At 42.4% G+C, this 26,473-nt stretch overlaps 1 protein-coding gene across 3 annotated transcripts in view; it reads right to left on the reverse strand.

Annotated features, from left to right (window-relative positions):
- The window catches only part of FBH1 (F-box DNA helicase 1), a 46,047-nt gene that overhangs the window by 5,921 nt on the left and 13,653 nt on the right, over positions 1 to 26,473 (reverse strand). For all 3 annotated transcript variants that reach the window (XR_004061199.1, XM_030960965.1, XM_030960963.1), the window contains exons 7-18: positions 24,612 to 24,707; positions 22,529 to 22,623; positions 21,097 to 21,265; positions 20,017 to 20,245; positions 18,940 to 19,027; positions 18,273 to 18,359; positions 10,779 to 10,915; positions 9,623 to 9,722; positions 6,481 to 6,602; positions 4,570 to 4,645; positions 2,362 to 2,559; positions 1,210 to 1,335 (exon numbers count right to left, since the gene is read on the reverse strand). Coding sequence is in view for 2 of the 3 variants with exons in the window: in XM_030960965.1 (XP_030816825.1) it covers positions 1,210 to 1,335; positions 2,362 to 2,559; positions 4,570 to 4,645; positions 6,481 to 6,602; positions 9,623 to 9,722; positions 10,779 to 10,915; positions 18,273 to 18,359; positions 18,940 to 19,027; positions 20,017 to 20,245; positions 21,097 to 21,265; positions 22,529 to 22,623; positions 24,612 to 24,707 (1,523 nt within the window). In the remaining variant the exon portion in view is untranslated. The remainder of the gene's footprint in view (positions 1 to 1,209; positions 1,336 to 2,361; positions 2,560 to 4,569; positions 4,646 to 6,480; positions 6,603 to 9,622; positions 9,723 to 10,778; positions 10,916 to 18,272; positions 18,360 to 18,939; positions 19,028 to 20,016; positions 20,246 to 21,096; positions 21,266 to 22,528; positions 22,624 to 24,611; positions 24,708 to 26,473) is intronic.

Genomic DNA, 26,473 nt, shown 5'->3' on the forward strand with positions numbered 1-26,473 from the left:
TTCCATGCAGAAATGTTCCCTAAAATTCAACCAAACCTCCTCTGGCACAGCTGGAGAAATCAACAATGGGATCAGAGAATGCTGAGCTGCTCCAGAGCCCGGAATTCCCAGCTGGAATGAGCCCTGGGCATCCCTGACCTGGCTCAGCCTCCCACACCAACCCCAGGGAATGGTTTATCCAGCTCCTGCCTTGGGATGGGAATGGTTTATCCAGCTCCTGCCCTGCTGGGATGGGAATGGTTTATCCAGCTCCTGCCTTGGGATGGGAATGGTTTATCCAGCTCCTGCCTTGGGATGGGAATGGTTTATCCAGCTCCTGCCCTGCTGGGATGGGAATGGTTTATCCAGCTCCTGCCCTGCTGGGATGGGAATGGTTTATCCAGCTCCTGCCTTGGGATGGGAATGGTTTATCCAGCTCCTGCCTTGGGATGGGAATGGTTTATCCAGCTCCTGCCTTGGGATGGGAATGGTTTATCCAGCTCCTGCCCTGGGATGGGAATGGTTTATCCAGCTCCTGTCTTGGGATGGGAATGGTTTATCCAGCTCCTGCCCTGCTGGGATGGGAATGGTTTATCCAGCTCCTGCCCTGCTGGGATGGGATTGCTGGAGCCAGGGAATCCTTGGGGTTGGGAAAGACTTCTAGGGTGGAATCCAACCATTCCCAGCACTGCCAGGGCCACCCGTGTCCCCAGTGCCACATCCACAGGGAAATCCCTGCAGGAATGGGGACTGCACCCTTTCCATGGAGGAATTTCCCCAAAATCGCCCCTGAGCCTGCCCTGGCCCAGCCTGAGGCCGTTCCCTGTGCTCCTGTCCCTGTTCCCTGGAGCACAGCCCGACCCCCCCGGCTGTGCCCTCCTGGCAGGGACTTGTGCAGAGCCACAAGGGCCCCTGAGCCTCCTTTGCTCCAGGTCAGCCCCTGCCCAGCTCCCTCAGCCCCTCCTGGTTCTCCAGCCCCTTCCCAGCTCCCCACCCTCCTTCTCACCCTCCCATCCCTCACCCCTCCTGGTTCTCCACCCCTTCCCACTCCCCACCTCCTGGTTCTCACCCCTTCCCAGCTCCCACCCCTCCTGGTCTCCCCCTTCCCAGCTCCCTCAGCCTCTCCAGCCCCTTCCCAGCTCCCTCAGCCTCTCCAGACCCTTCCCAGCTCCCTTCCCACTCTCCAGCCCCTCACCACATTTTACTTTCCCACTTTTTGGTGTCCCTCACCCAGAGCAATGTTCATTCTCCTCAGGAAGGCCCCACTGACAGAAGGGATTTGCACAAAATCATCCGCGACACAAACGGTGTCGAACTCCAGGCCCTTGGCTTGGTGCACGGTCCCGATGAGAAAATCTGGGAAAAACAAGGAAAAAGGGTCAGTCTTGGCAGCAAGAATGGTAATTTTTGTTTCATTTCATTCTGCCTCCACTCCCAGAGTTAAATCAGGAGCAAAGCTCCTCTGTGGGGAATCAAGATGGACGGAATTTGTACCAAGGGAAATTCCTGGTTGGCATCCTGAGCTCCAGCCGCATTCCCAAACAGGAATGCTCAATATTTGAGGAACTTCCCTTCCCCAAATTTCAACAGGAATCCTAAATGGGAAGGGCTCCACTTTCTACTATCCCAATGTCCAGCCTGGCCTTGGGCATCGCAGGGATCAGGGGCAGCCCCAGCTGCTCTGGGAATCCCTTCCCAAAATCCCACCCCAGTCTCCCTCTCCAGGGAATTCCCTCCATTCCCAGCTCTCCCACCTGGGATTGGATCCATCCCCACCCCGACTCCTCTCTGGGAAGGGATTTTGGGATCCGGGGGCTTCACTGGGAATCTCAGGGCTCCAGGAAGGGTCTCCCTTCCCTTTTCCATCCCCAACTTCCATAAAAATCCCTCGGGATGGATTCTGAGTGTCCCAAATCCCAGAATGGTTTGGGTGGGAAGGGCCCTTCAACCCCATCCCATCCCAACCCCACCATCCCAGGCTGCTCCAGCCCCAGTGCCCAGCCTGGCCTTGGGCACTGCCAGGGATGCAGGGGCAGCCCCAGCTGCTCTGGCAATCCCAGCCCAGCCAGGAATTCCTCATTGCCAAGATGCCATCCATGCCTGCCCTCTGGCAGTGGGAGCCATTCCCTGGGTGCTGTCCCTGCAGGCCTTGGCCCCAGTCCCTCTGCAGCTCTCCTGGAGCCCCTGGAATGTGCTGGAAGCTCTCCCTGGACCCTACTCCAGAACATTCCCAGCTCTCCAACCTGCCTGCAGAGCAGAAACATTCCAACCCCAAACCCTCCCGTTCCACCTCCGTTCTCCCTAAAAAACCCAACCCAACTCCCCAGAGCCTTTTCCCAGCATGGAAAACCATCCCAGTTTTCTCCTGGGACGTGGACTCACCTGCCAGGGCCTCCTGGGACACGTGGCTGGCCCTGATCCTGCTCACCAGCGCCGGGATGCTGTCCCTGTACTTCTCCACGATGGAAATCTTCACCTCCAGCTCTCGGTCGTCCACGCGCGCCGCGAATTCCTTCAGCCCCGCCAGGCCCTCGGACTCGGCCCATCTCCTGATGAAGGGATCCTCAATCTCCAGCTTTGCTGCCAGGGACGAGCGATTTATTTCATAGTTTTTTAATTTTCATTTGAAGTTTCATTAAGGTTTTTTCAATCCTGTATTGGTTTCCCTCGTTTTCCAGCTGTCGGAGAAATTTTCCAGGCAGTTCGCCTCGCAAAAAAGTGGGAATTATATTCATGTAAGCAGATGTTTGTGGAAAATTGGGGAATCTTTTGTTGTCTCCATAAAAAAATCATCGGTTGCTGCTGGATTTTAAAGGGATGATTTTTATCCTGAATTTTATCCTGAATTTTACTCCATCTTTTAAAGGAAATCCCGAATTTTATCCTGAATTTTTTTCCTGAATTTTACTCCATATTTTAAAGGAAATCCTGAATTTTTTTCCTGAATTTTACTCCATATTTTAAAGGAAATCCTGAATTTTTTTCCTGAATTTTACTCCATCTTTTAAAGGAAATCCTGAATTTTATCCTGAATTTTTTTCCTGCATTTTATTCTGTGTTTTAAAGGAAATCCTGAATTTTTAACCTGAATTTTATCCTGAATTTAAAGGAAATCCTGAATTTTATTCCATGTTTTAAAGGAAATCCTGAATTTTACTCCATACTTTAAAGGAAAATTCTGAATTTTAAAGGAAATCCTTAGTTTTTAAACTGAATTTTATTCAGAATTTAAAGGAAATTCCAAAATTTACCCTGAATTTTATTCCATGTTTTAAAGGAAACCTTGCAATTTAATTCCATATTTTAAAAGAAATCCTGAATTTGATTCCATATTTTAAAGAAAATCCTGCATTTTAACCTGAATTTTGTCCTGAATTTTATTCTGTTTTTGAAGGAAATCCTGAATTTTATCCTGATTTTTCTTCAGAATTTTATTCTGTATTTTAAAGGAAATCCTGAATTTTTAACCTGAATTTTATCCTGAATTTAAACGAAATCCTGAATTTTTATCCTGAATTTTACTCCCTACTTTAAAGGAAAATCCTGAATTTTATCCTGAATTTTAAAGGAAATCCTTAGTTTTTAAACAGAATTTTATTCAGAATTTAAAGGAAATTCCAAAATTTATCCTGAATTTGATTCCATGTTTTAAAGGAAACCCTGAACTTTAATTCCATATTTTAAAAGAAATCCTGAATCTTAACCTGAATTTTATTCCATGTTTTAAAGGAAATCCTGTACTTTAATTCCATATTTTACAAGAAATCCTGAATTTGATTCCATATTTTAAAGAAAATCCTGCATTTTAACCTGAATTTTGTCCTGAATTTTATTCTGTTTTTGAAGGAAATTTTGAATTTTATCCTGAATTTTATTCCATATTTTAAAGGAAATCCTGAATTTTATCCTGAATCTTTTCCTGAATTTTACTCCACACTTTAAAGGAAATCCTGAATTTTGTCACAAATTTTAAAGGAAATCTTTAATTCTTAACCTGAATTTTATTCCATGTCTTAAAGGAAATCCTAAATTTTATTCTTTTTTTGAAAGGAAATCCTGATTTTTTTTTCCCTGCATTTTATTCTATATTTTAAAAGAAATTTTTAAAATGGAGCTCTACACCCAAAACAACCCAGGGAACACTGAAAATAAATCAAAAACAACTAAAAATTTGAAAAATTTTGGGAAAAATATCCCAAATTCTGTGTTTACTTACACTGAAAATAAGGAATCACTGGGGAAAGCTGGGAAAGATGCCTGACAAAAATTCCCAAATTTTGGAATTTCTGGAATCAAGCAGCCAAAATAGCCCAGCCTGTTATAAAACCATTAAAAAATGAGGTTTCAACCAAAAAATTAATTTGGAAATTGAAAAGTAACCAGGGTTAACTATTAAAATAGAATAACTAATTATATTCTATCTAGAATGTATCATATAAAATTATATATAATATAGAAATAGATGTGATTATCAGATATTCAATGATTATTATTATTGTCATAATTGTTATATTATATAATTAAAAGGGTTTTGATTTCCAACAAAACCTAAAAAAATCCTGGAAAAAAGAAGGATAAGGGAATACTCACAGTTTTTCCTGACATCTGCAGGCAGGCTGAGCTTCCAAATGTCAGAAATTCTGCTCAGGCCAAATCTCTCCAACCCCTAAAAGGAAGAAAAATGTATTTATAAAATTTATTTATAAACCAAATTTGACTTGTGTATTATTTTTGTATGTATTTGTTTTCATTATTAGATATAGTGGTTTATGTATGTATTTATTTACAAAATAAAGATTATTTAAAAAATACGGATCAATATTTTAAAATAAAATAACAAAATAAATAAAACAACATAAAATAACACAAAACAAACTAACATAAACTAACATAACGCCAAATAAGAATTAGAAATGTATTGTATTTATAAATTTGATTTATTCCAAACTGCAGAAGATTTTCAATCCTGAGCACTTCAACCCCTCCTTGAATTGGAATTTGGGTGGAACAAAGATGGAAAATTTGAAATACCAGCCTAAAATTCCCAAGGATCAGGTTCCAAACCTGTTAAAATTCCCAAAATCAGGCTCCAAACCTCGCCAAATTTCACCAATTTTGTTGTTTTCCTGCCTCATCCCTGATAAAAATGGGAAAAATTATCCCAAAATAGGGATGAGGCCTGCAAGGCTTGGAGAGGAACAGCTCCAAATAACATCCCTGGCCAAAAAAAAATTCCTGCTTTTTCCTGGAATATTCACTGAAAATCTTGGAATAACTTGTTCCAAGTGTCTATTCATCTTTCCTTGCCCCATCCCTCATAAAAATGGGAAAAATTGTCCTAAAAATGGATTGAGGGCTGCACAAAAAAGACTCAAAATGGGACAAGGCCTGTGAGGGTTGGAGAGGAACAGCTCCAAATAACATCCCTGGCCACAAAAAATTCCTGCTTTTTCCTGGAATGTTCATTGAAAACCTTGGAATTCTTTATTCCAGCTGTCCATCCCTTTTTTCCTGCCCCATCCCTGACAAAAATGGCACAAATTATCCTAAAATAGGGATGAGGCCTGTAAGGCTTGGGGAATAACAGCTCTGAATATCATCCCTGGTCCCAAAAAAATTCTGCTTTTTCCTCAAAATTCCTGCTTTTTCCTGGAATATTCATTTAAATCCTTGGAATAACTTGTTCAAGTGTCTATCCCTCTTTCCCTGCCCCATCCCTGACAAAAATGGGACAAATTATCCTAAAAAGGGATTGAGGCCTGCACAAAGAAGCCTCAAAATGAGATGAGGCCTGCAAAAGCTGGAAAATAACAGCTCTGAATATCATCCCTGCCCACAAAAAAATCCTGCTTTTTCCTGGAATATTCATTTAAAACTTCAGAATAACTTGTCCCAACTTTTCCTGCCCCATCCCTGACAAAAGTGGAACAAATTATCCCAAAAATGGGATGAGGCCTGCAAGGCTTGGGGAATAACAGTGCTAAATATCATCCCTGGCCACAAAAAATTCCTGCTTTTTTTTCTGAAAATTCCTGCTTTTTCCTGGAATATTCATTTAAATCCTTGGATTGACTTGTTCCAGCTCTCCATCCCCTTTTTCCTGCCACATCCCTGAGAAAAATGGGACAAATTATCCTAAAAATGGATTCAGGCCTGCACAAAAGAAGCCTCCAAATAGGACAGGGCCTGTGAGGGTTGGAGAGGAACAGCTCCAAGTAACATCCCTGGCCACAAAAAATTCCTGCTTTTTCCTGGAATGTTGATTGAAAACCTTGGAATTCTTTATTCCAGCTGTCCATCCCTCTTTCCTTGCCCCATCCCTGATTAAAATGGGACAAACTATCCCAAAAAATGGATTGAGGCCTGCACAAAGAAGCCTCAAAATGGGACGAGGCCTGCGAGGGTTGGAGAATAACGGCACCCCTGGGCATAAAAATTCCTATTTTTTCCTGGAATATTCCTTGAAATCCTTGGAATTTGACTGGGTGCAGTGCCCCTCACCCCAATGACGTGGATTTTGGCCGGGGGGTCTCTCCCAGAGAATTCCACGGCGTCCTCAAACACGGTCCAGTTGCTGCGGGACAGCAGCGCCACCTTCCCCTGCCGGGCTCCCCGCACGTCCCCTGGGGCAGAAATTCCCGTTAAACACAGCATTCCCAGTTCAACACAGCATTCCCAGGGAATTCCCAGTTCAACACAGCATTCCCAGCTGGAATTGCCAGTTTCCCACAGCCATTCCCAGATGGAATTCCCAGTTAAACACAGCCATTCCCAGTTAAACACAGCATTCCTGCCAGGAATTCCCAGTTAAACACAGCATTCCCAGCTGGAATTCCCAGTTACCCACAACCATTCCCAGTTACCCACAGCATTCCCAGGAGAATTCCCAGTTAAACACAGCATTTCCAGTTAAACACAGCATTCCCAGTTAAACACAGCGTTCCCAGGGAATTCCCAGTTAAACACAGCATTCCCAGGAGAATTCCCAGTTTCCCACAGCCATTCCCAGCACGAATTCCCAGTTAAACAGAGCATTCCCAGTTAAACACAGCATTCCCAGGAGAATTCCCAGTTAAACACAGCATTCCCAGCTGGAATTCCCAGTTACCCACAGCCATTCCTGCCAGGAATTCCCAGTTACCCACAGCATTCCCTGGAGAATTCCCAGTTAAACAGAGCATTCCCAGTTAAACCCAGCATTCCCAGGGAATTCCCAGTTAAACACAGCATTCCCAGTTAAACACAGCACCATTCCCAGATGGAATTCCCAGTTAAACACAGCATTCCCAGTTAAACCCAGCCATTCCCTGTTATTTTATTACTAAATTGAACTATTTATTACTAAATTTATTTTATTACTGAATTTAACTTTATCGTTTATTATTGTTTTATTTTAGGAAATGAATTACTATTTTGATGTCATTATTAATTTAATTCCATATTTTATTATTTTTAATTTTGCTATGAATTTATTATTTCTATTGAGAATTTAATAATAGGAAATGAATTGTCTATAGCGTATTATTAATTTAATTTAACCTTTAATTATTTTATATTTATTGTTATTTATATTTTAGTATTAATTTAATTTTGGTAAATTAGATATTATTTCTATTTAAATATTTTTTAACCTTTTATTTTTAATTTAATTTAATATTTAGAAAATTTTATCTGTAATTATTCATTTAATATGATAGTTTCTATTATATTTATACATTTTTGATTTATATTTTATTATTAACTTAATTTTATATTTTATTAAATATTTGAAGTTCTTTATTTTATCTGTTACTATTAATTTAATATTTATGTTATTATTAATGCATTCTTTCTTCTTTATTATTAATTTAATTTGGTAAATTAATTATTATTTCTATTTTATATTAATTTAGTTTTATATTTTATTGTTAATTTAATATTTACCTTTCATTATTAACTAAATATTTATTAATAATTAAATATTTACATTTCATTATTTCATCTGCTATTACTTAATATATTAATTTTTAATCTCTTAATAGAAAATATTTACACGTTATAAACAATTTAATATTTTCCATTATTAATTGAGTTGTAGGAAATGAACAAAACCTTTATTTTTAGGAAATCAATTCAATATTTATTTTCTGTAAATGAATTAAATATTTATTTCCAAGCACACAATTTTCAAATTTTAGAATAAATTAAATTACATCCATTTAATTATTTAATGTTTGTTGTTAATATCATTATTTAATACAATTATTTAATTATTTCCCAATGTAATGAATATATCTCTAATTTATAATTAAACTTATAGATTAAAATTATAATTTAGTTATACTTATTATCGATCATATTTTTACCGTAATATTATTTAATTCAGAAATATTATTTATTATTTAATAATAATGGTATTTGATATTATGTTTATATTAAATATTACATTAATATTATTTATATTAATATATATACCATAGTAATAAAACAATAAAATTATAATAATATATAATATAATAAAATAATATAATATATAATATGGTATAATATAGAAATAATATAATATAATATAGATATAATATAGATATAATATGGTAATAATATAATATAAATATAATACCATATAATAATATATAATAATATAAAATATATAATAGTATAATACATTGTAATATGCAATAATTTAATACACAATAATATAATATATAATATGGTATAATATGATAATAATAATATATATCATATCATATAAAAATATAGATATAATATGGTAATAATATAATATAGATATAATATCATATAATAATGTAGAAATATATAATAGTGTAAAGGTTGTAATATGGTATAATATGATAATAATATAGTATAATATACATAATATATATAATATAGATATAATATAATATAGATAAAATATAGATATAATATAGATATAATATATATACAATATAGACATAATATGGTAATAATCTAATATGGATATAATATGGATATAATATGGATATAATATGGATATAATATGGATATAATATCATAAAATAATGTAAAATATATAACAGTATAAGGTTGTATATCAATAATATAATATGGTATAATATGATATAATATAGTATAATGTATATAATATATATAATATAGATATAATATGGATATAATATAGATATATATACAATATAGACATAATATGGTAATAATATAATATGGATATAATATGGATATAATATGGATATAATATGGATATAATATGGATATAATATGGATATAATATCATAAAATAATGTAAAAATATATAACAGTATAAAGGTTGTAATATGCAATAATATAATATGGTATAATATGATAATAATATAGTATAATGTATATAATATATATAATATAGATATAATATGGATATAATATAGATATATATACAATATAGACATAATATGGTAATAATATAATATGGATATAATATGGATATAATATGGATATAATATGGATATAATATGGATATAATATGGATATAATACAGATATAATATAGATATAATGTGGTAATAATATAATGTAGATATACTATCATATCATTAGTATTCTGGATTGAATTAATGAATATTCTTATTTAATATAATTAATTAATGAATTATTCCTGACTGAATCCCTGTGAATCCCCACTCCCAGCTCACCCCTCTGGTTCCCTCCCAGCAGGGTTTTGCTGCGGATCCCTTTGCACACATCCAGGATCGTGGCTCCCACGTAGGCGATCTCGGGGCCGAACCTGAAACTCTGGAAAAACCCCGGGATCAGCGGGAAAACCAGAAGGAATTCTTGGAATCTCTAAAATTCTATCTATATGGAATTATGGGGTTCCCAGCAATCTTCTGGGCTGGTTTTTTCCATGGAAAAAGTATCAAAATTTCTCCAAAGTGCTCCCAGAAATCCTGGTTGTTCTTAAGACCTTCTGGAGAACTTTGCTCTTGCAAAAAACATCAAAATATTTCCAAAATATTCCTAGAAATCCTGGTCACTCTTAAATCCAAATTATGGGATTCCCAGCAATCTTCTGGACAGTTTTCTCCATGTCAAAAGCATGAAAATCCCCCCCAAACATTCCTGGGGATCATGGTTATTCTGAAGACCTTCTGGAGAACTTTCCTCTTGGAAAAAGCAACAAAATCTCTCCAAAATATTCCTGGAAATCCTGGTCACTCTTAAATCCAAATGATGCTATTCCCACCAAGTTGCTGGACAATTTTTTTTCCTGGAAAAGGCACCAAAATCCCCAAAATACTCCTGGGAAATCCTGGTCATGGCCAGGGACACCTCCCACCAATCGCAGGCTGCTCCAGCCTGGCCTTGGGCATTGCAGGGATGCAGGGGCAGCCCCAGCTGCTCTGGCAATCCCAGCCCAGCCAGGAATTCCTCATTGCCAAGATGCCATCCATGCCTGCCCTCTGGCAGTGGGAGCCATTCCCTGGGTGCTGTCCCTGCAGGCCTTGGCCCCAGTCCCTCTGCAGCTCTCCTGGAGCCCCTGGAATGTGCTGGAAGCTCTCCCTGGAGCCTTCCCTGCTCCAGGTGAGCACCCCCAGCTCTCCCAGCAGCCCCAGGTCAGTTGGATCCCACAGCTGGATCCAGCATTCCAGATGTGATCCCCTCAAAGAAGGGGAATCTCCCTGCAACACTTCCTCAATCCCAACTCCCTCTGTTCCACCAACAGGGTGGGATCCCTCCACTAAAGTCCCACAACTGCCAGATTCCCATGAACCCAGGGAAAAGCAAACCCTCCACGGTGCCAAATTTTCCATGGATCTGGGATTTATCCATGGAAAACACTGCCCTTACCTGGGTCAGGTAGTACACGTGGGTGTGAGGCACCAGGTACAGGGTGTTGACAGCCCCTCGGAAGGTGTAGATCTGCTGGTGTGGGTCTCCCACCAGGATTTTCCCACAGTTTTGGGATTGCACAATATCCACGATGGCTGTGAGGGAAAAAAAAAATTGGATCATGAGGGAAGAACCTGCTCCAAACTCAAGGGAAAGCTCAGGTTGGAAGAACCTTTTCCAAATCCAGTTTGGATCATGAGAGAAGAACCTGCTCCAAATCCAAGGGAAAGTTCAGTTGGGATCATGAAGGAAGAACCTGCTCCAAAGCCAAGGGAAAGCTCAGCTGGGATCATGAAGGAAGAACCTGCTCCAAAGCCAAGGGAAAGCTCAGTTGGGATCATGAGAGAAGAATGGAAGAACCTCTGCTGGTGAGGGTCGCCCACCAGGATTTTCCCACAGTTTTGGGATTGCACAATATGCATGATTGCTGTGGGGAAAAAAAATGTATCATGAAGGAAGAACCTGCTCCAAACGCAAGGAAAAGCTCAGTGTGGATCATGAGAGAAGAACCTGCTGCAAATCCTAAGAAAAGCTCAGTTTAGAAGAACCTGCTCCAGACCCAAGGAAAAGCTCAGTTGGGATCATGAGGGAAGAACCTGCATCAAATCCAAGGAAAAGCTCAGCTGGGATCATGAAGGAAGAACCTGCTCCAAGTCCAAAGAAAAGCTCAGTTTGGAAGAACCTGCTCCAAAGCCAAGGGAAAGCTCACTTGGGATCATGAGGGAAGAAGCTCTGCTGCTGGGGGTCTCCCACCAGGATTTTCCCACAGTTTTGCGATTGCACAATATCCATGATTGCTGTGGGCAAAAAAATGGATCATGAAGGAAGAACCTGCTCCCAACCCAAGGGAAAGCTCGGTTGGGATCGTGAAGGAAAAACCTGCTCCAAATGCAAGGAAAAGCTCAGTTTGGAAGAACCTGCTCCAAATCCAGTTTGGATCATGAGAGAAGAACCTGCTCCAGACCCAAGGAAAAGCTCAGTTTCGATCACGAGGGAAGAACCTGCACCAAATCCAAGGGAAAGCTCAGTTGGGATCATGAAGGAAGAACCTGCTCCAACCCAAACCCAAGGGAAAGCTCAGTTGGGATCATGAGGGAAGAATCTGCTCCAAACCCAAGGGAAAGCTCAGTTTGGAAGAACCTGCTCCAAATCCAAGGAAAAGCTCAGTTTGGATCATGAGGGAAGAACCTCTGCTGCTGGGGGTCTCCCACCAGGATTTTCCCACAGTTTTGGGATTGCACAATATCCACAGTGGCTGTGAGGGGAAAAAAAATTGGATCATGAAGGAAGAACCTGCTCCAAACCCAAGGGAAAGCTCAGTTTGGATCATGAGGGTCCAAATCCAAGGAAAAGCTCAGCTGGGATCATGAGGGAAGAACCTGCTCCAAACCCACGGGAAAGCTCAGTTTGGAAGAACCTGTTCCAAATCCAGTTTGGATCACGAGGGAAGAACCTGCTCCAGACCCAAGGAAAAGCTCAGTTGGGATCATGAGGGTCCAAATCCAAAGAAAAGCTCAGTTTGGACCATGAGGGAAGAACCTGCTCCAATCCAAACCCAAGGAAAGCTCAGCAGGGATCATGAGGGAAGAACTTCTGTTGGTGAGGGTCTCCCACCAGGATTTTCCCACAGTTTTGGGATTGCACAATATCCATGATTGCTGTGGGCAAAAAAATGGATCATGAAGGAAGAACCTGCTCCAAGTCCAAAGAAAAGCTCAGTTTGGAAGAACCCGCTCCAAATCCAAGGGAAAGCTCAGTTTGGATCATGAGGGAAGAACCTGCTCCAACCCAAATCCAAGGAAAAGCTCAGTTGGGATCATGAGAGAAGAACCTGCTCCAGACCCAAGGGAAAGCTCAGTTGGGATCATGAGAGAAGAACCTGCTCCAAATCCAAAGAAAAGCTCAGTTTGGAAGAACCTGCTCCAAATCCAAGGAAAAGCTCAGTTGGGATCATGAGGGAAGAACGGAAGAACCTCTGCTGGTGAGGGTCTCCCACCAGGATTTTCCCACAGTTTTGGGATTGCACAATATGCATGATTGCTGTGGGGGAAAAAAATGTATCACGAAGGAAGAACCTGCTCCAAACCCAAGGAAAAGCTCAGTGTGGATCATGAGAGAAGAACCTGCTGCAAATCCTAAGAAAAGCTCAGTTTAGAAGAACCTGCATCAAATCCAAGGAAAAGCTCAGTTGGGATCATGAAGGAAGAACCTGCTCCAAGTCCAAAGAAAAGCTCAGTTTGGAAGAACCTGCTCCAAAGCCAAGGGAAAGCTCACTTGGGATCATGAGGGAAGAACCTCTGCTGCTGGGGGTCTCCCACCAGGATTTTCCCACAGTTTTGGGATTGCACAATATCCATGATTGCTGTGGGGAAAAAAATGTATCACGAAGGAAGAACCTGCTCCAAACGCAAGGAAAAGCTCAGTTTGGAAGAACCTGCTCCAAATCCAGTTTGGATCATGAGAGAAGAACCTGCTCCAGACCCAAGGAAAAGCTCAGTTTCGATCATGAGGGAAGAACCTGCTCCAAATCCAAGGGAAAGCTCAGTGTGGACCATGAGGGAAGAACCTGCTCCAACCCAAACCCAAGGAAAGCTCAATTGGGATCATGAGGGAAGAACCTGCTCCAAACCCAAGGGAAAGCTCAGTTTGGAAGAACCTGCTCCAAATCCAAGGAAAAGCTCCGTTTGGATCATGAGGGAAGAACCTCTGCTGCTGGGGGTCTCCCACCAGGATTTTCCCACAGTTTTGGGATTGCACAATATCCACGATGATTGTGAGGGAAAAAAAAAAAAACTGGATCATAAGGCAAGAACCTGCTCCAAACCCAAGGAAAGCTCAGTTGGGATCATGAGGGTCCAAATCCAAAGAAAAGCTCAGTTTGGACCATGAGGGAAGAACCTGCTCCAATCCAAACCCAAGGAAAGCTCAGCAGGGATCATGAGGGAAGAACTTCTGTTGGTGAGGGTCTCCCACCAGGATTTTCCCACAGTTTTGGGATTGCACAATATCCATGATTGCTGTGGGCAAAAAAATGGATCATGAAGGAAGAACCTGCTCCAAGTCCAAAGAAAAGCTCAGTTTGGAAGAACCTGCTCCAAATCCAAGGGAAAGCTCAGTTTGGATCATGAGGGAAGAACCTGCTCCAACCCAAATCCAAGGAAAAGCTCAGTTGGGATCATGAGAGAAGAACCTGCTCCAGACCCAAGGGAAAGCTCAGTTGGGATCATGAGGGAAGAACCTGCTCCAAATCCAAAGAAAAGCTCAGTTTGGAAGAACCTGCTCCAAATCCAAGGAAAAGCTCAGTTTGGATCGTGAGGGAAGAACAGAAGAACCTCTGCTGCTGGAGGTCTCCCACCAGGATTTTCCCACAGTTTTGCGATTGCACAATATGCATGATTGCTGTGGGGAAAAAAAAATTGGATCATGAAGGAAGAACCTGCTCCAAACCCAAGGAAAACCTCGGTTTGGATCGTGAAGGAAGAACCTGCTCCCAACCCAAGGGAAAGCTCAGTTGGGATCGTGAAGGAAAAACCTGCTCCAAACGCAAGGAAAAGCTCAGTTTGGAAGAACCTGCTCCAAATCCAGTTTGGATCATGAGAGAAGAACCTGCTCCAGACCCAAGGAAAAGCTCAGTTTCGATCACGAGGGAAGAACCTGCTCCAAATCCAAGGGAAAGCTCAGTGTGGATCATGAGGGAAGAACCTGCTCCAACCCAAACCCAAGGAAAAGCTCAGTTGGGATCATGAAGGAAGAACCTGCTCCCAACCCAAGGAAAAGCTCAGCGTGGATCATGAAGGAAGAACCTGCTCCAAACCCAAGGGAAAGCTCAGTTTGGAAGAACCTGCTCCAAATCCAGTTTGGAACACGAGGGAAGAACATGCTCCAATCAAAACCCAAGGAAAGCTCAGCAGGGATCATGAGGGAAGAACTTCTGTTGGTGAGGGTCTCCCACCAGGATTTTCCTACAGTTTTGGGATTGCACAATATCCATGATTGCTGTGGGCAAAAAAATGGATCATGAAGGAAGAACCTGCTCCAAGTCCAAAGAAAAGCTCAGTTTGGAAGAACCCGCTCCAAATCCAAGGGAAAGCTCAGTTGGGATCATGAAGGAAGAACCTGCTCCAACCCAAATCCAAGGAAAAGCTCAGTTGGGATCATGAGAGAAGAACCTGCTCCAGACCCAAGGGAAAGCTCAGTTTGGATCGTGAGGGAAGAACAGAAGAACCTCTGCTGCTGGGGGTCTCCCACCAGGATTTTCCCACAGTTTTGCGATTGCACAATATGCATGATTGCTGTGGGGAAAAAAAAATTGGATCATGAAGGAAGAACCTGCTCCCAACCCAAGGAAAAGCTCAGTTTGGAAGAACCTGCTCCAAATCCAAGGAAAAGCTCAGCGTGGATCATGAAGGAAGAACCTGCTCCAAACCCAAGGGAAAGCTCAGTTTGGAAGAACCTGCTCCAAATCCAGTTTGGACCACGAGGGAAGAACATGCTCCAATCCAAACCCAAGGAAAGCTCAGCAGGGATCATGAGGGAAGAACTTCTGTTGGTGAGGGTCTCCCACCAGGATTTTCCCACAGTTTTGGGATTGCACAATATCCATGATTGCTGTGGGCAAAAAAATGGATCATGAAGGAAGAACCTGCTCCAAGTCCAAAGAAAAGCTCAGTTTGGAAGAACCCACTCCAAATCCAAGGGAAAGCTCAGTTTGGATCATGAGGGAAGAACCTGCTCCAACACAAATCCAAGGAAAAGCTCAGTTGGGATCATGAGAGAAGAACCTGCTCCAGACCCAAGGGAAAGCTCAGTTGGGATCATGAGGGAAGAACCTGCTCCAAAATCCAAAGAAAAGCTCAGTTTGGAAGAACCTGCTCCAAATCCAAGGAAAAGCTCAGTTTGGATCGTGAGGGAAGAACAGAAGAACCTCTGCTGCTGGGGGTCTCCCACCAGGATTTTCCCACAGTTTTGCGATTGCACAATATGCATGATTGCTGTGGGGAAAAAAAAATTGGATCATGAAGGAAGAACCTGCTCCAAACCCAAGGAAAACCTCGGTTTGGATCGTGAAGGAAGAACCTGCTCCCAACCCAAGGGAAAGCTCAGTTGGGATCGTGAAGGAAAAACCTGCTCCAAACGCAAGGAAAAGCTCAGTTTGGAAGAACCTGCTCCAAATCCAGTTTGGATCATGAGAGAAGAACCTGCTCCAGACCCAAGGAAAAGCTCAGTTTCGATCACGAGGGAAGAACCTGCTCCAAATCCAAGGGAAAGCTCAGTGTGGATCATGAGGGAAGAACCTGCTCCAACCCAAACCCAAGGAAAAGCTCAGTTGGGATCATGAAGGAAGAACCTGCTCCCAACCCAAGGAAAAGCTCAGTTTGGAAGAACCTGCTCCAAATCCAAGGAAAAGCTCAGCGTGGATCATGAGGGAAGAACCTGCTCCAAACCCAAGGGAAAGCTCAGTTTGGAAGAACCTGCTCCAAATCCAGTTTGGACCATGAGGGAAGAACATGCTCCAATCCAAACCCAAGGAAAGCTCAGCAGGGATCATGAGGGAAGAACTTCTGTTGGTGAGGGTCTCCCACCAGGATTTTCCTACAGTTTTGGGATTGCACAATAACCATGATTGCTGTGGGCAAAACAATGGATCATGAAGGAAGAACCTGCTCCAAGTCCAAAGAAAAGCTCAGTTTGGAAGAACCTGCTCCAAATCCAAGGGAAAGCTCATGTGGGATCATGAGGGAAGAACCTCTGCTGCTAGGGGTCTCCCACCAGGATTTTCCCACAGTTTTGGGATTGCACAATATCCACAATGGCTGTGAGGGGAAAAAAAATTGGATCATGAAGGAAGAACCTGCTCCAAACCCAAGGGAAAGCTCGGTTGGGATCATGAAGGAAGAACCTGCTCCAACCCAAACCCAAGGAAAAGCTCAGCTGGGATTATGAAGGAAGAACCTGCTCCAAAGCCAAAGGAAAGCTCCGTTTGGAAGAACCTGCTCCAAATCCAAGGAAAAGCTCAGTGTGGATCATGAGGGAAGAACCTGCTCCAAACCCAAAGGAAAGCTCCGTTTGGAAGAACCTGCTCCAAATCCAGTTTGGACCATGAGGGAAGAACATGCTCCAATCCAAACCCAAGGAAAGCTCAGCAGGGATCATGAGGGAAGAACTTCTGTTGGTGAGGGTCTCCCACCAGGATTTTCCCACAGTTTTGGGATTGCACAATATCCATGATTGCTGTGGGCAAAAAAAATTGGATCATGAAGGAAGAACCTGCTCCAAACCCAAGGAAAACCTCGGTTTGGATCGTGAAGGAAGAACCTGCTCCCAACCCAAGGGAAAGCTCAGCTTGGATCATGAGGGTCCAAATCCAAGGAAAAGCTCAGTTGGGATCATGAGAGAAGAACCTGCTCCAGACCCAAGGGAAAGCTCAGTTTGGAAGAACCTGCTCCAAATCCAGTTTGGATCATGAGGGAAGAACCTGCTCCAGACCCAAGGAAAAGCTCAGTTTCGATCACGAGGGAAGAACCTGCACCAAATCCAAGGGAAAGCTCAGTTGGGATCATGAGGGAAGAACCTGCTCCCAACCCAAGGAAAAGCTCAGTTTGGAAGAACCTGCTCCAAATCCAAGGAAAAGCTCAGTTGGGATCATGAGGGAAGAACCTGCTCCAAACCCAAGGGAAAGCTCAGTTTGGAAGAACCTGCTCCAAATCCAGTTTGGACCACGAGGGAAGAACATGCTCCAATCCAAACCCAAGGAAAGCTCAGCAGGGATCATGAGGGAAGAACTTCTGTTGGTGAGGGTCTCCCACCAGGATTTTCCCACAGTTTTGGGATTGCACAATATCCATGATTGCTGTGGGCAAAAAAATGGATCATGAAGGAAGAACCTGCTCCAAGTCCAAAGAAAAGCTCAGTTTGGAAGAACCTGCTCCAAAGCCAAGGGAAAGCTCAGTTGGGATCATGAAGGAAGAACCTGCTCCAAACCCAAGGGAAAGCTCAGTATGGATCATGAGGGTCCAAATCCAAGGAAAAGCTCAGTTGGGATCATGAGGGAAGAACCTGCTCCAACCCAAACCCAAGCAAAAGTTCAGTTTTGATCACGAGGGAAGAACCTGCTCCAACCCAAACCCACAGAAAAGCTCAGTTTCGGACACGAGTGAAGAACCTGCTCCAAATCCAAGGGAAAGCTCAGCTTGGATCATGAGGGTCCAAACCCAAGGAAAAGCTCAGTTGGGATCATGAAGGAAGAACCTGCTCCAAAGCCAAGGGAAAGCTCAGTTTGGATCATGAGGGAAGAACCTGCTCCAAAGCCAAGGGAAAGCTCAGTTTAAACGTCAAACCTGAGGGGAAAATTAGTTTAAATTCTGAGTATTTCTGTTGAGATACTTCCATCACATTTCTGAGCACATGGAAATCCCCTCTGGAAGTGGGACTGGAGCTCCTGGAATAACTCACCTGGGGTGCAATCCTGGGCTTCATCCACAAAAATGGCATGGTATCCCGAGAGCTGGGGCTTGCTGAGCTGCCAAAGTTTCAAATATCCTGAAGGAAAAAATCAGGAATTTCAAGGACAGGGAAGATCCATCAGGACCTTTAAAACAAATCCCCTTTTTCCTTTTTTTTTTTTAATTTTTGGTTGTTTTGCGACGTCGTTTTGGTTGTTTTTCTCGCTTCGCTTCCTGTTTGGAATTTCCACATTTGGAAGGTCTGCAAAAAAATCTCTGTCTCTCTTGGCAGCCCAAATTTGATGATTTCAAGTTTCTTAATGGCCACCAAAAATTCCAGTAAAAAGGTTTTTCCCAGTTATTTCCAGCACTGTCCAGAGGAAAGGATGTGCTGGAAGCAACTTCCAAATTTTGGGCTGGATTTTTAGCCATTAAAAAATGGGAATATCCTTAAAATCTGCACATTTTTATCCTAGTGGGAGCACAAATTCATTTTATGTATTTTATAAATACATATAAAATGAAAAATTGAGCCAGAGGGATATTCCCTGGTGAGCTATTGGCAGGAAAAAAGGGATTTTCTCCTTCTGGATACTCAGCTAGGAGCAGGAATAATAAATCCATTGATTTTTCCACCTCCAAATCCCCTTTTCCCAAGGATTTTCCACCCCTTTTACCATCACAAGTCATCTTGTATTTCTTCTCTACATCTCCATCCAGCTTCTTCATGTTGTGCCAAATCTCTTTGGCCTCTTCCACGTTGATCTAAAAGGAGAAAACAGAAGGATTGTGATAAAATCATGGGATAAAAATAAAATTATGGAATGGTTTGGGCTGGAAAGGGTCCCAAAGCCCATCCAGTCCCACCCCACCCATGGACAGGGACATTTTCCTCTACCCCAGGGTGCTCCAACCTTTCCTTGGCCATTGCAGGGATGCAGGGGCAGCCCCAGCTGCTCTGGCAATCCCAGCCCAGCCAGGAATTCCTCATTGCCAAGATGCCATCCATGCCTGCCCTCTGGCAGTGGGAGCCATTCCCAAAAAGCCCCAGATCCTTTTTTTCCCATCCCAAGCATCTCCTCAAACCCACCAAGATTTGGTGAGGAGATTGGCTGGAAGTATTTTTTAGGGAAAATAGGGATTGTCCCTTTTTTCCCAAACATTATCTTCTTCCCAATCTTTTGATTCCTCATCCCAACCTTTGGGAGGAAAATTCCTCCTCCCAGTCTTTTGGTTTTCATCCCAGTCCTTGATTCTCCCTCCCAGTCTTTGATTCCTGCTCCTAACCTTTGGGTTCCTCCTCCCAACCTTTGGATTTTCATCACAATCTTTTGATCCTTCCTCCTCCCAATCTTTGGATTCCTCCTCCTCCCAATCTTTGGATTCCTTCCTCCTCCCAACCTTTGGATTTTCCTCCTCCCAACCTTTGGATTTTCATCCCAATTCCTTTGGAATGTTGCCTCTGATTACTTCCAAAGCTCAGGACTGACCCCAACCCTTTCTCTGACTGAAGGATTCCCCAATCCCAAATTTCAGCTGAACACGGGAAGATCTCTTCCCATCAACATTTTGGGAAGGGGGATGAACATGAATTATTTTATGAAATCATGGAATGCTTTGGGTTGGAAGGGACCTCAAAGCCCATCCAGTGCCACCCCACCCACGAGCAGGGACATTTCCCACTATCCCAGACTTCTCCAAACCCCATCCATCCAACCTCAGAAAATTCCAGAGGCTCCATCCCAAAAACTCACCCTCTTTTCCTGTGGGCTCACTTGCTCCATGTGTCCATGAGTGTTTTTGAACCACAGGGGCACATGCTCCTCACAGATCTCCTCATCTGAGGAGGAGAAGAAGTTTCCCAAGGTTTGGGACACAGTTTTCCCTCTTACAAACAGGGATTGGCCCTCCCTGTTCCGGAGGAGGAAGCTGATGGAATAAACGGACATCTTGGAGAAGTTCAGCTTGCCTTTCTCTTTGTAGCTGTGCCAGAGAGGAAAAAAAAAAAAGGACAAAAAAACCCAAAAAAAGGAAAAAAAAAAAAGAAAGACAAAAAAGGACAAAAAAAGACAGGAAAGGAAAAAGACAGGAAAGGAAAAAGACAGGAAAGGAAAAAGACAGGAAAGGAAAGAAGACAGGAAAGGAAAGAAGACAGGAAAGGAAAAAGGAAAAAAAAGACAGGGAAAAAAAAGACAGGAAAGAAAAAAGACAGGGAAAAAAAAAGACAGGGAAAACAAGTTAAAAGACACAGAAATTCCTTTTTTTTTTGGTGCACTATCCCTAGAAAAAGCTTGGCTTTATATCCCAATTCATTCTAATTATGGAATATCTTTAAATCTGCACAGATTGGTCTTGGTGGAAGCACAAATTTGTTGATTTTATACATTTTAGAGATGGAAAATTGAGCTCATCCCTGGAATTCCAGAGTGTTTGCAGAGCCAGGGAATGGTCACAGCTCATTTTCCTTGCTATCCCCAGCTTAAATGTGCCAGAATTGGACAGAAACTGGATCAAGAAAACAGCTCAGGATAAGGAAATTGATGCTCTGGAAAAGGAATTGAACCTCAGGAAAAGCAGCACTTGGAGCAGTTGTAGCATTCCAGTGGGAGTGGGAAGTGGGAAAACCTCACTCCCAGTGGATTTCCACCTCCCAAACCATTCCTTGGCTTTGGGGTGCTCCCATGGATGCTAAAATCCCTGGAGCATCCCACTGCATCCATCCGGAAACCATAAATGACAAATTTCCCCTCATTATTTGTGCTGCCTCAAATCCTGGAGGTTTCCCTCAAAACCACTTCCCTGCTTCCACAAAGGAACTGGAATTCCCCACTCACTGTCTCCCAATGCTTCCAAAAGCCAAGGAGTGGAAGGTCTTGCAGGTGACATTCCTTGGGAAAACCATTTTCCCCTTCTCTGCCACAGCTTTGTTAAAAGTCAGGTAAAGGAATTTCAGCTCCGAGAATTTCTCCGCGTACTTCACCAAGGTCGAGGTTTTCCCTGTGCCTGGAGAGGAGAGGAAAAGAAGGAATAAAATAAAAGTAAGGAATAAAATATCCATGGTCAAGAATGAATTATTCCACATATTTTAATTTTTTTTTACGCCTCCTTCTCCTGCTGTCCCAACTCCAATATTCCACCTCACTCCTGATTTCAGAGAACCAGGGAATTATTTGGGTTGGCAAAGTTCTTTAAGGTCAAGCCCAACCATTCCCAGCACTTCCAAGGCCATCTGTGTCCCCAGGTGCCACATCCACAGGGCTTTTAAATCCCTCCAGGAATGGGGACTGCACTCCTGCCTGGGCAGCTGAGCCAGAGCTGGATAAGCCTTTGCATGGAGGAATTGCCCCAATGTCCAACCTAAACCTCCCTTGGCACAGCTTTAGGAACTGCCCACTACAGCCTGGATCCCCTTTCCATGGGGTCAGCCCTTCAGGAACTGCTCCCTTTCCATAGGGTCAGTCCTTCAGGAACTGTTCCAGCCTGGATCCCTTTATCCATGGGCTCAGTCCTTCAGGAACTGCTCCCTTTCCATGGGCTCAGTCCTTCAGGAACTGCTCCATTTCCATAGGGTCAGTCCTTCAGGAACTGCTCCAGCCTGGATCCCCTTTCCATGGGGTCAGCCCTTCAGGAACTGCTCCAGGGTTGATCACTTTTCCATGAGGTCAATCCTTCAGGAACTGCTCCAGCCTGGATCCCTTTATCCATGGGGTCAGTCCTTCAGGAACTGCTCCAGCCTGGATCCCTTTATCCATGGGGTCACTCCTTCAGGAACTGCTCCAGCCTGGATCCCTTTATCCATGGGGTCACTCCTTCAGGAACTGCTCCCTTTATCCATGGGCTCAGTCCTTCAGGAACTGCTCCCTTTATCCATGGGGTCAGCCCTTCAGGAACTGCTCCCTTTATCCATGGGGTCAGCCCTTCAGGAACTGCTCCCTTTATCTATGGGCTCAGTCCTTCAGGAACTGCTCCCTTTCCATGGGGTCAGTGCTTCAGGAACTGCTCCTCCATGGAAATCTCTACTCCAGCACCTGGAGCATCTCCTCTTCCTCCTTTCCCCAACTCAGGATCTGTAGGGCTGTTCCACATTTTCCCACTCCTCTGTTTTTATTCTGCCTCCATTTTCGGCAGATTTTCCCTTAAATTTGTTATCCCAGAGGCACAAATTGATTCTCTTGGGATCTCACAATCCCTCAGACAGAGGGAGCCGGGAGGGAAGGAGCACACTGGGAATTGTCCAAGCATTTTTCCAACGTTTTGGGCTCTTACCTGCAAATGCCATTATTTTCACTGTTTGGCCAGGCTCAATTTTGTGACTCAAAATCCTCTGCTGTTCATGGGTCAGTGTGACATCAGCCCATCCACTAAAAACAGGGAAAAAATTCCAATCAACAAGTGGGAAAGGAATTAATAATCCTTTAAAAATTCCTAAAACAAACCATCCCACTTAAAAAGAAATTAACAGGGAAATCAGGGATTGATTGATCCCATCTCGACTTGCTCATTGGGAAAAGGAGAAAAGCACGGAATAAGAAAATACTGGAGATAAAATAAAAAGTCATAGGAAAGGTCTTTTAGGGAATAAAGGGAAACCATCACACACAAACAAAGGAAAATATATTTTTGAGGGAGCAAGCTGTGCTTTAAGAATGAATTTGGCACCTTAAGCTCATTAAAACCAGTTTTATCTCTGTTAGACCTCAGTGATGGATGAATTTATCCCATTCCCTTTCTCCAGGAATTAAATTATTCAAGCCAGCAGCTGAAAAGGAACCCAGCTTGGATCTCCACGGGCCAGGGAAGTGGTAAATTCCTTATAAATAAATTCCTTATTTCTTGGGAGAGCTGGGAATGTGTTGGAGCTCTGGATGCTGAGGATTTGAGACTTTCTGTGCTGACAGACTCTGACTCACATGAGAACATGACATTTGACCTAAGGTGTGCAGAAGACTTCCAAAATTCATTAATAGCACTGAGATTACAAGAGAGTAGTTTAATTAGAAGTGTGTAATATCACTAAATAGAAAACTTAAGAGTTTAAAGTTTTAAAATATAGTAATACATATAAAACTAAAAGAAAAGTTTTAAGACAGTAACTAATCCTTTCTTTACCTTCTTCTTCATGAGTTTAAATAATGTTTTGTAGTTAGACAAAAAAGTCCACCTTACAAATCTCAAATAATTAGTTATTATTTTAAAAGTAAAAATAATTTTAGTATCATTTCTTAATTAAATAGTGTAACCTTAAATAACCTTATATAAAAAATATTTAACCATCTTATAACTTAGTGGTAAAATACGATAAAAAATACGATAAAACTCGCAACTTATAATAGAAATAAAAATAATAAACATCTAAACCTAAACATAAAATACCATCTCTAACAAAGCCATCCCAACCTTAACAAAAACAAAAAAGAAAAGTCCAAAAATCAACTCCAATAAATCAGGAATGTTCTCCTGGAGAAGGGAGGGATCCAGGGAGAGCTTCCAGCACATTGCAGGGGCTCCAGGAGAGCTGCAGAGGGACTGGGGCCAAGGCCTGCAGGGACAGCACCCAGGGAATGGCTCCCACTGCCAGAGGGCAGGCATGGATGGCATCTTGGCAATGAGGAATTCCTGGCTGGGCTGGGATTGCCAGAGCAGCTGGGGCTGCCCCTGCATCCCTGGCAGTGTCCAAGGCCAGGCTGGGCACTGGGGCTGGAGCAGCCTGGGATGGTGGGATTGGAATGGGATGGGGTTGAAGGGCCCTTCCCACCCAAACCATTCTGGGATTTGGGACACTCAGAATCCATCCCGAGGGATTTTTATGGAAGTTGGGGATGGAAAAGGGAAGGGAGACCCTTCCTGGAGCCCTGAGATTCCCAGTGAAGCCCCCGGATCCCAAATCCCTTCCCAGAGAGGAGTCGGGGTGGGGATGGATCCAATCCCAGGTGGGAGAGCTGGGAATGGAGGGAATTCCCCTGGAGAGGGAGACTGGGGTGGGATTTTGGGATTCCCAGAGCAGCTGGGGCTGCCCCTGATCCCTGGGATGCCCAAGGCCAGGCTGGACACTGGGGCTGGAGCAGCCTGGGACAGGGGGATGTGTCCCTGCCATGGCAGGGGTGGCACTGGGTGATTCCAAACCATTCCACGATTCCCAGATAGACCCAGCAGCAAATTTAAACTCAGCACTCCCAATTTTACAGATCTAAGGCCCCAATCCTGATTCTCCTCTGAGAATTCACAGGAAGGGGGTGAGCAGCAGGATCAGCTGTGCCACTGATCCACCTCCACCTTCTCCTGCTGTGGAATATTTGGAATATTTGCTCCTCACTCCATGGAATTGCCCAGCATGCACTGCTTGGATCACCTGGGACACAAATCCATTCTTCCCTCTTCCAGAGGCTGCACAGTTCCAGAGGCATTTTCCATCAGATACAAACAGTAGAAAATATTGTAGTGAAGCCTGGAAAAAAAAAAAAGGGATAAAACAGGAATTACTGAGAAATAATTAATAGATATAATATATTTTATATACTATATATATATAAAATATATAATACATTATTATAATATATTATTATAATAATATCTATTATATAAAAATACTATATATATATAAAATATATAATACATTATTATAATATATTATTATAATAATATCTATTATATAAAATAATTTATATTATATTATATTATATTATATTATATTATATTATATTATATTATATTATATTATATTATATTATATTATATTATATTATATTATATATTATACATAGGCAATATATAATATATAACACATAATATATAATATATAATATGTATTATATATAATAATTACATATAATTATGTATCATTATATATAATAATTCTATTACTATACAGAATAATATACATCACAATTAATAACAAATTAAACCTCTGCAGCCACTTAAACACCACCAATATCTTGGATAATTAAAACAAAAAAACAAAACCTCAAGCTCTGCAGGAAATGATGACTAATTTAAAAGGTTCTTTAAATAATTCTGCCCTGCCAGGTTTGTCATTTTGCACTCCTGAGCCACAATTAACAACAGAGCTGGGGCTGGGGGACCTCACAGGGAATTTGGGGCTGATTTGGGCTTTTAGAGTGAAGCAGTTTTTGGTTCAGAAAGGTTTCAGGGGAGGTTTTTAACTCTGATAGTAATTCTTGGTGGTTTTCCCTGCAGAGGGAAAAGAGATTCTTTGGTTTTAACTGTGTTGACAACAATTGGTTTAAAATTAACCCGGATTCTCCAGCAGGGCTTTCCCACTGTGCTTTTCCCTCTTTTAGGGCAGTTTTGTTCCTTTCTTCCGCCCCTCCAGGACAGATTTTGTGTTTCTTATCAAGATTTGGACCCTCAGACTCATTAATTACTGCAAACAGCAACCAGGCAATTCCTCCAGGACACATTTCCTCCTTATTCCCAGGAGGAATTCCCACTTTTTCTGGTCTGGCTTGTCCAGGGAGATGGAAATTCTAAAATGCCTGGATTTTGACCTGCCACAATTCCTGCAGGTTAATGACTTTATCCAGCAATTAATCAATCATTAACATCCCAAACAAAGATCCCAGTTTCCCTCAGGATGAGCCTTTCCCTGTCCTCCAGCCCCTCAGAACTCACAGCTTCCAGAGCCATCTAATTCCTGGATATTTGCATTTTCCACTCCAGTTCCTTCCCAGTTTTCTCCCAAGAAGGATTTCCCTGTGTCCTTCATCCTTATCCCCACTGCAATCCTGAAGGAATCCCAAGGATTCTCTGCTCAGATCCTTTTTGGGGTTTTTTTGGGAAGAAAAACATCATAAGGGAAGGAGCTCCTAGGACTTGGAATGAAGTAAAATAAATCCATTTTGGGGACGTAATAAAAACATTAAATTATAGGAGCTGAGCAGGAGGAGTCTTTAAATCCTGCTTTTGTTTTGGGAAAATTTGGAGGTTTTTGATTATTATATCCTGAAAGGAGTGACAGGATAAGGGGAAATGCCAGAGGGATGGGATAGATGGGAAATTGGGAAGGAATTCCTGGCTGGGAGGCTGGGGAAGCACTGGAATGAACTCCTAGAGGAGCTGCAGCTGCCTCAACCCTGCAAGTGTCCGAGGCCAGGCTGGAGATCCAAATCCCCTGGGAACTGCTGGGATTTGAAACTCAAAGCTGGAGAGACCTCAGAGCCTCTTGCAGGGCCTAAAGGGGCTCCAGGAGAGAGA

The sequence above is a fragment of the Camarhynchus parvulus genome, chromosome 1A, assembly GCF_901933205.1.
Source record: "Camarhynchus parvulus chromosome 1A, STF_HiC, whole genome shotgun sequence".
Lineage (NCBI taxonomy): Eukaryota > Metazoa > Chordata > Aves > Passeriformes > Thraupidae > Camarhynchus > Camarhynchus parvulus.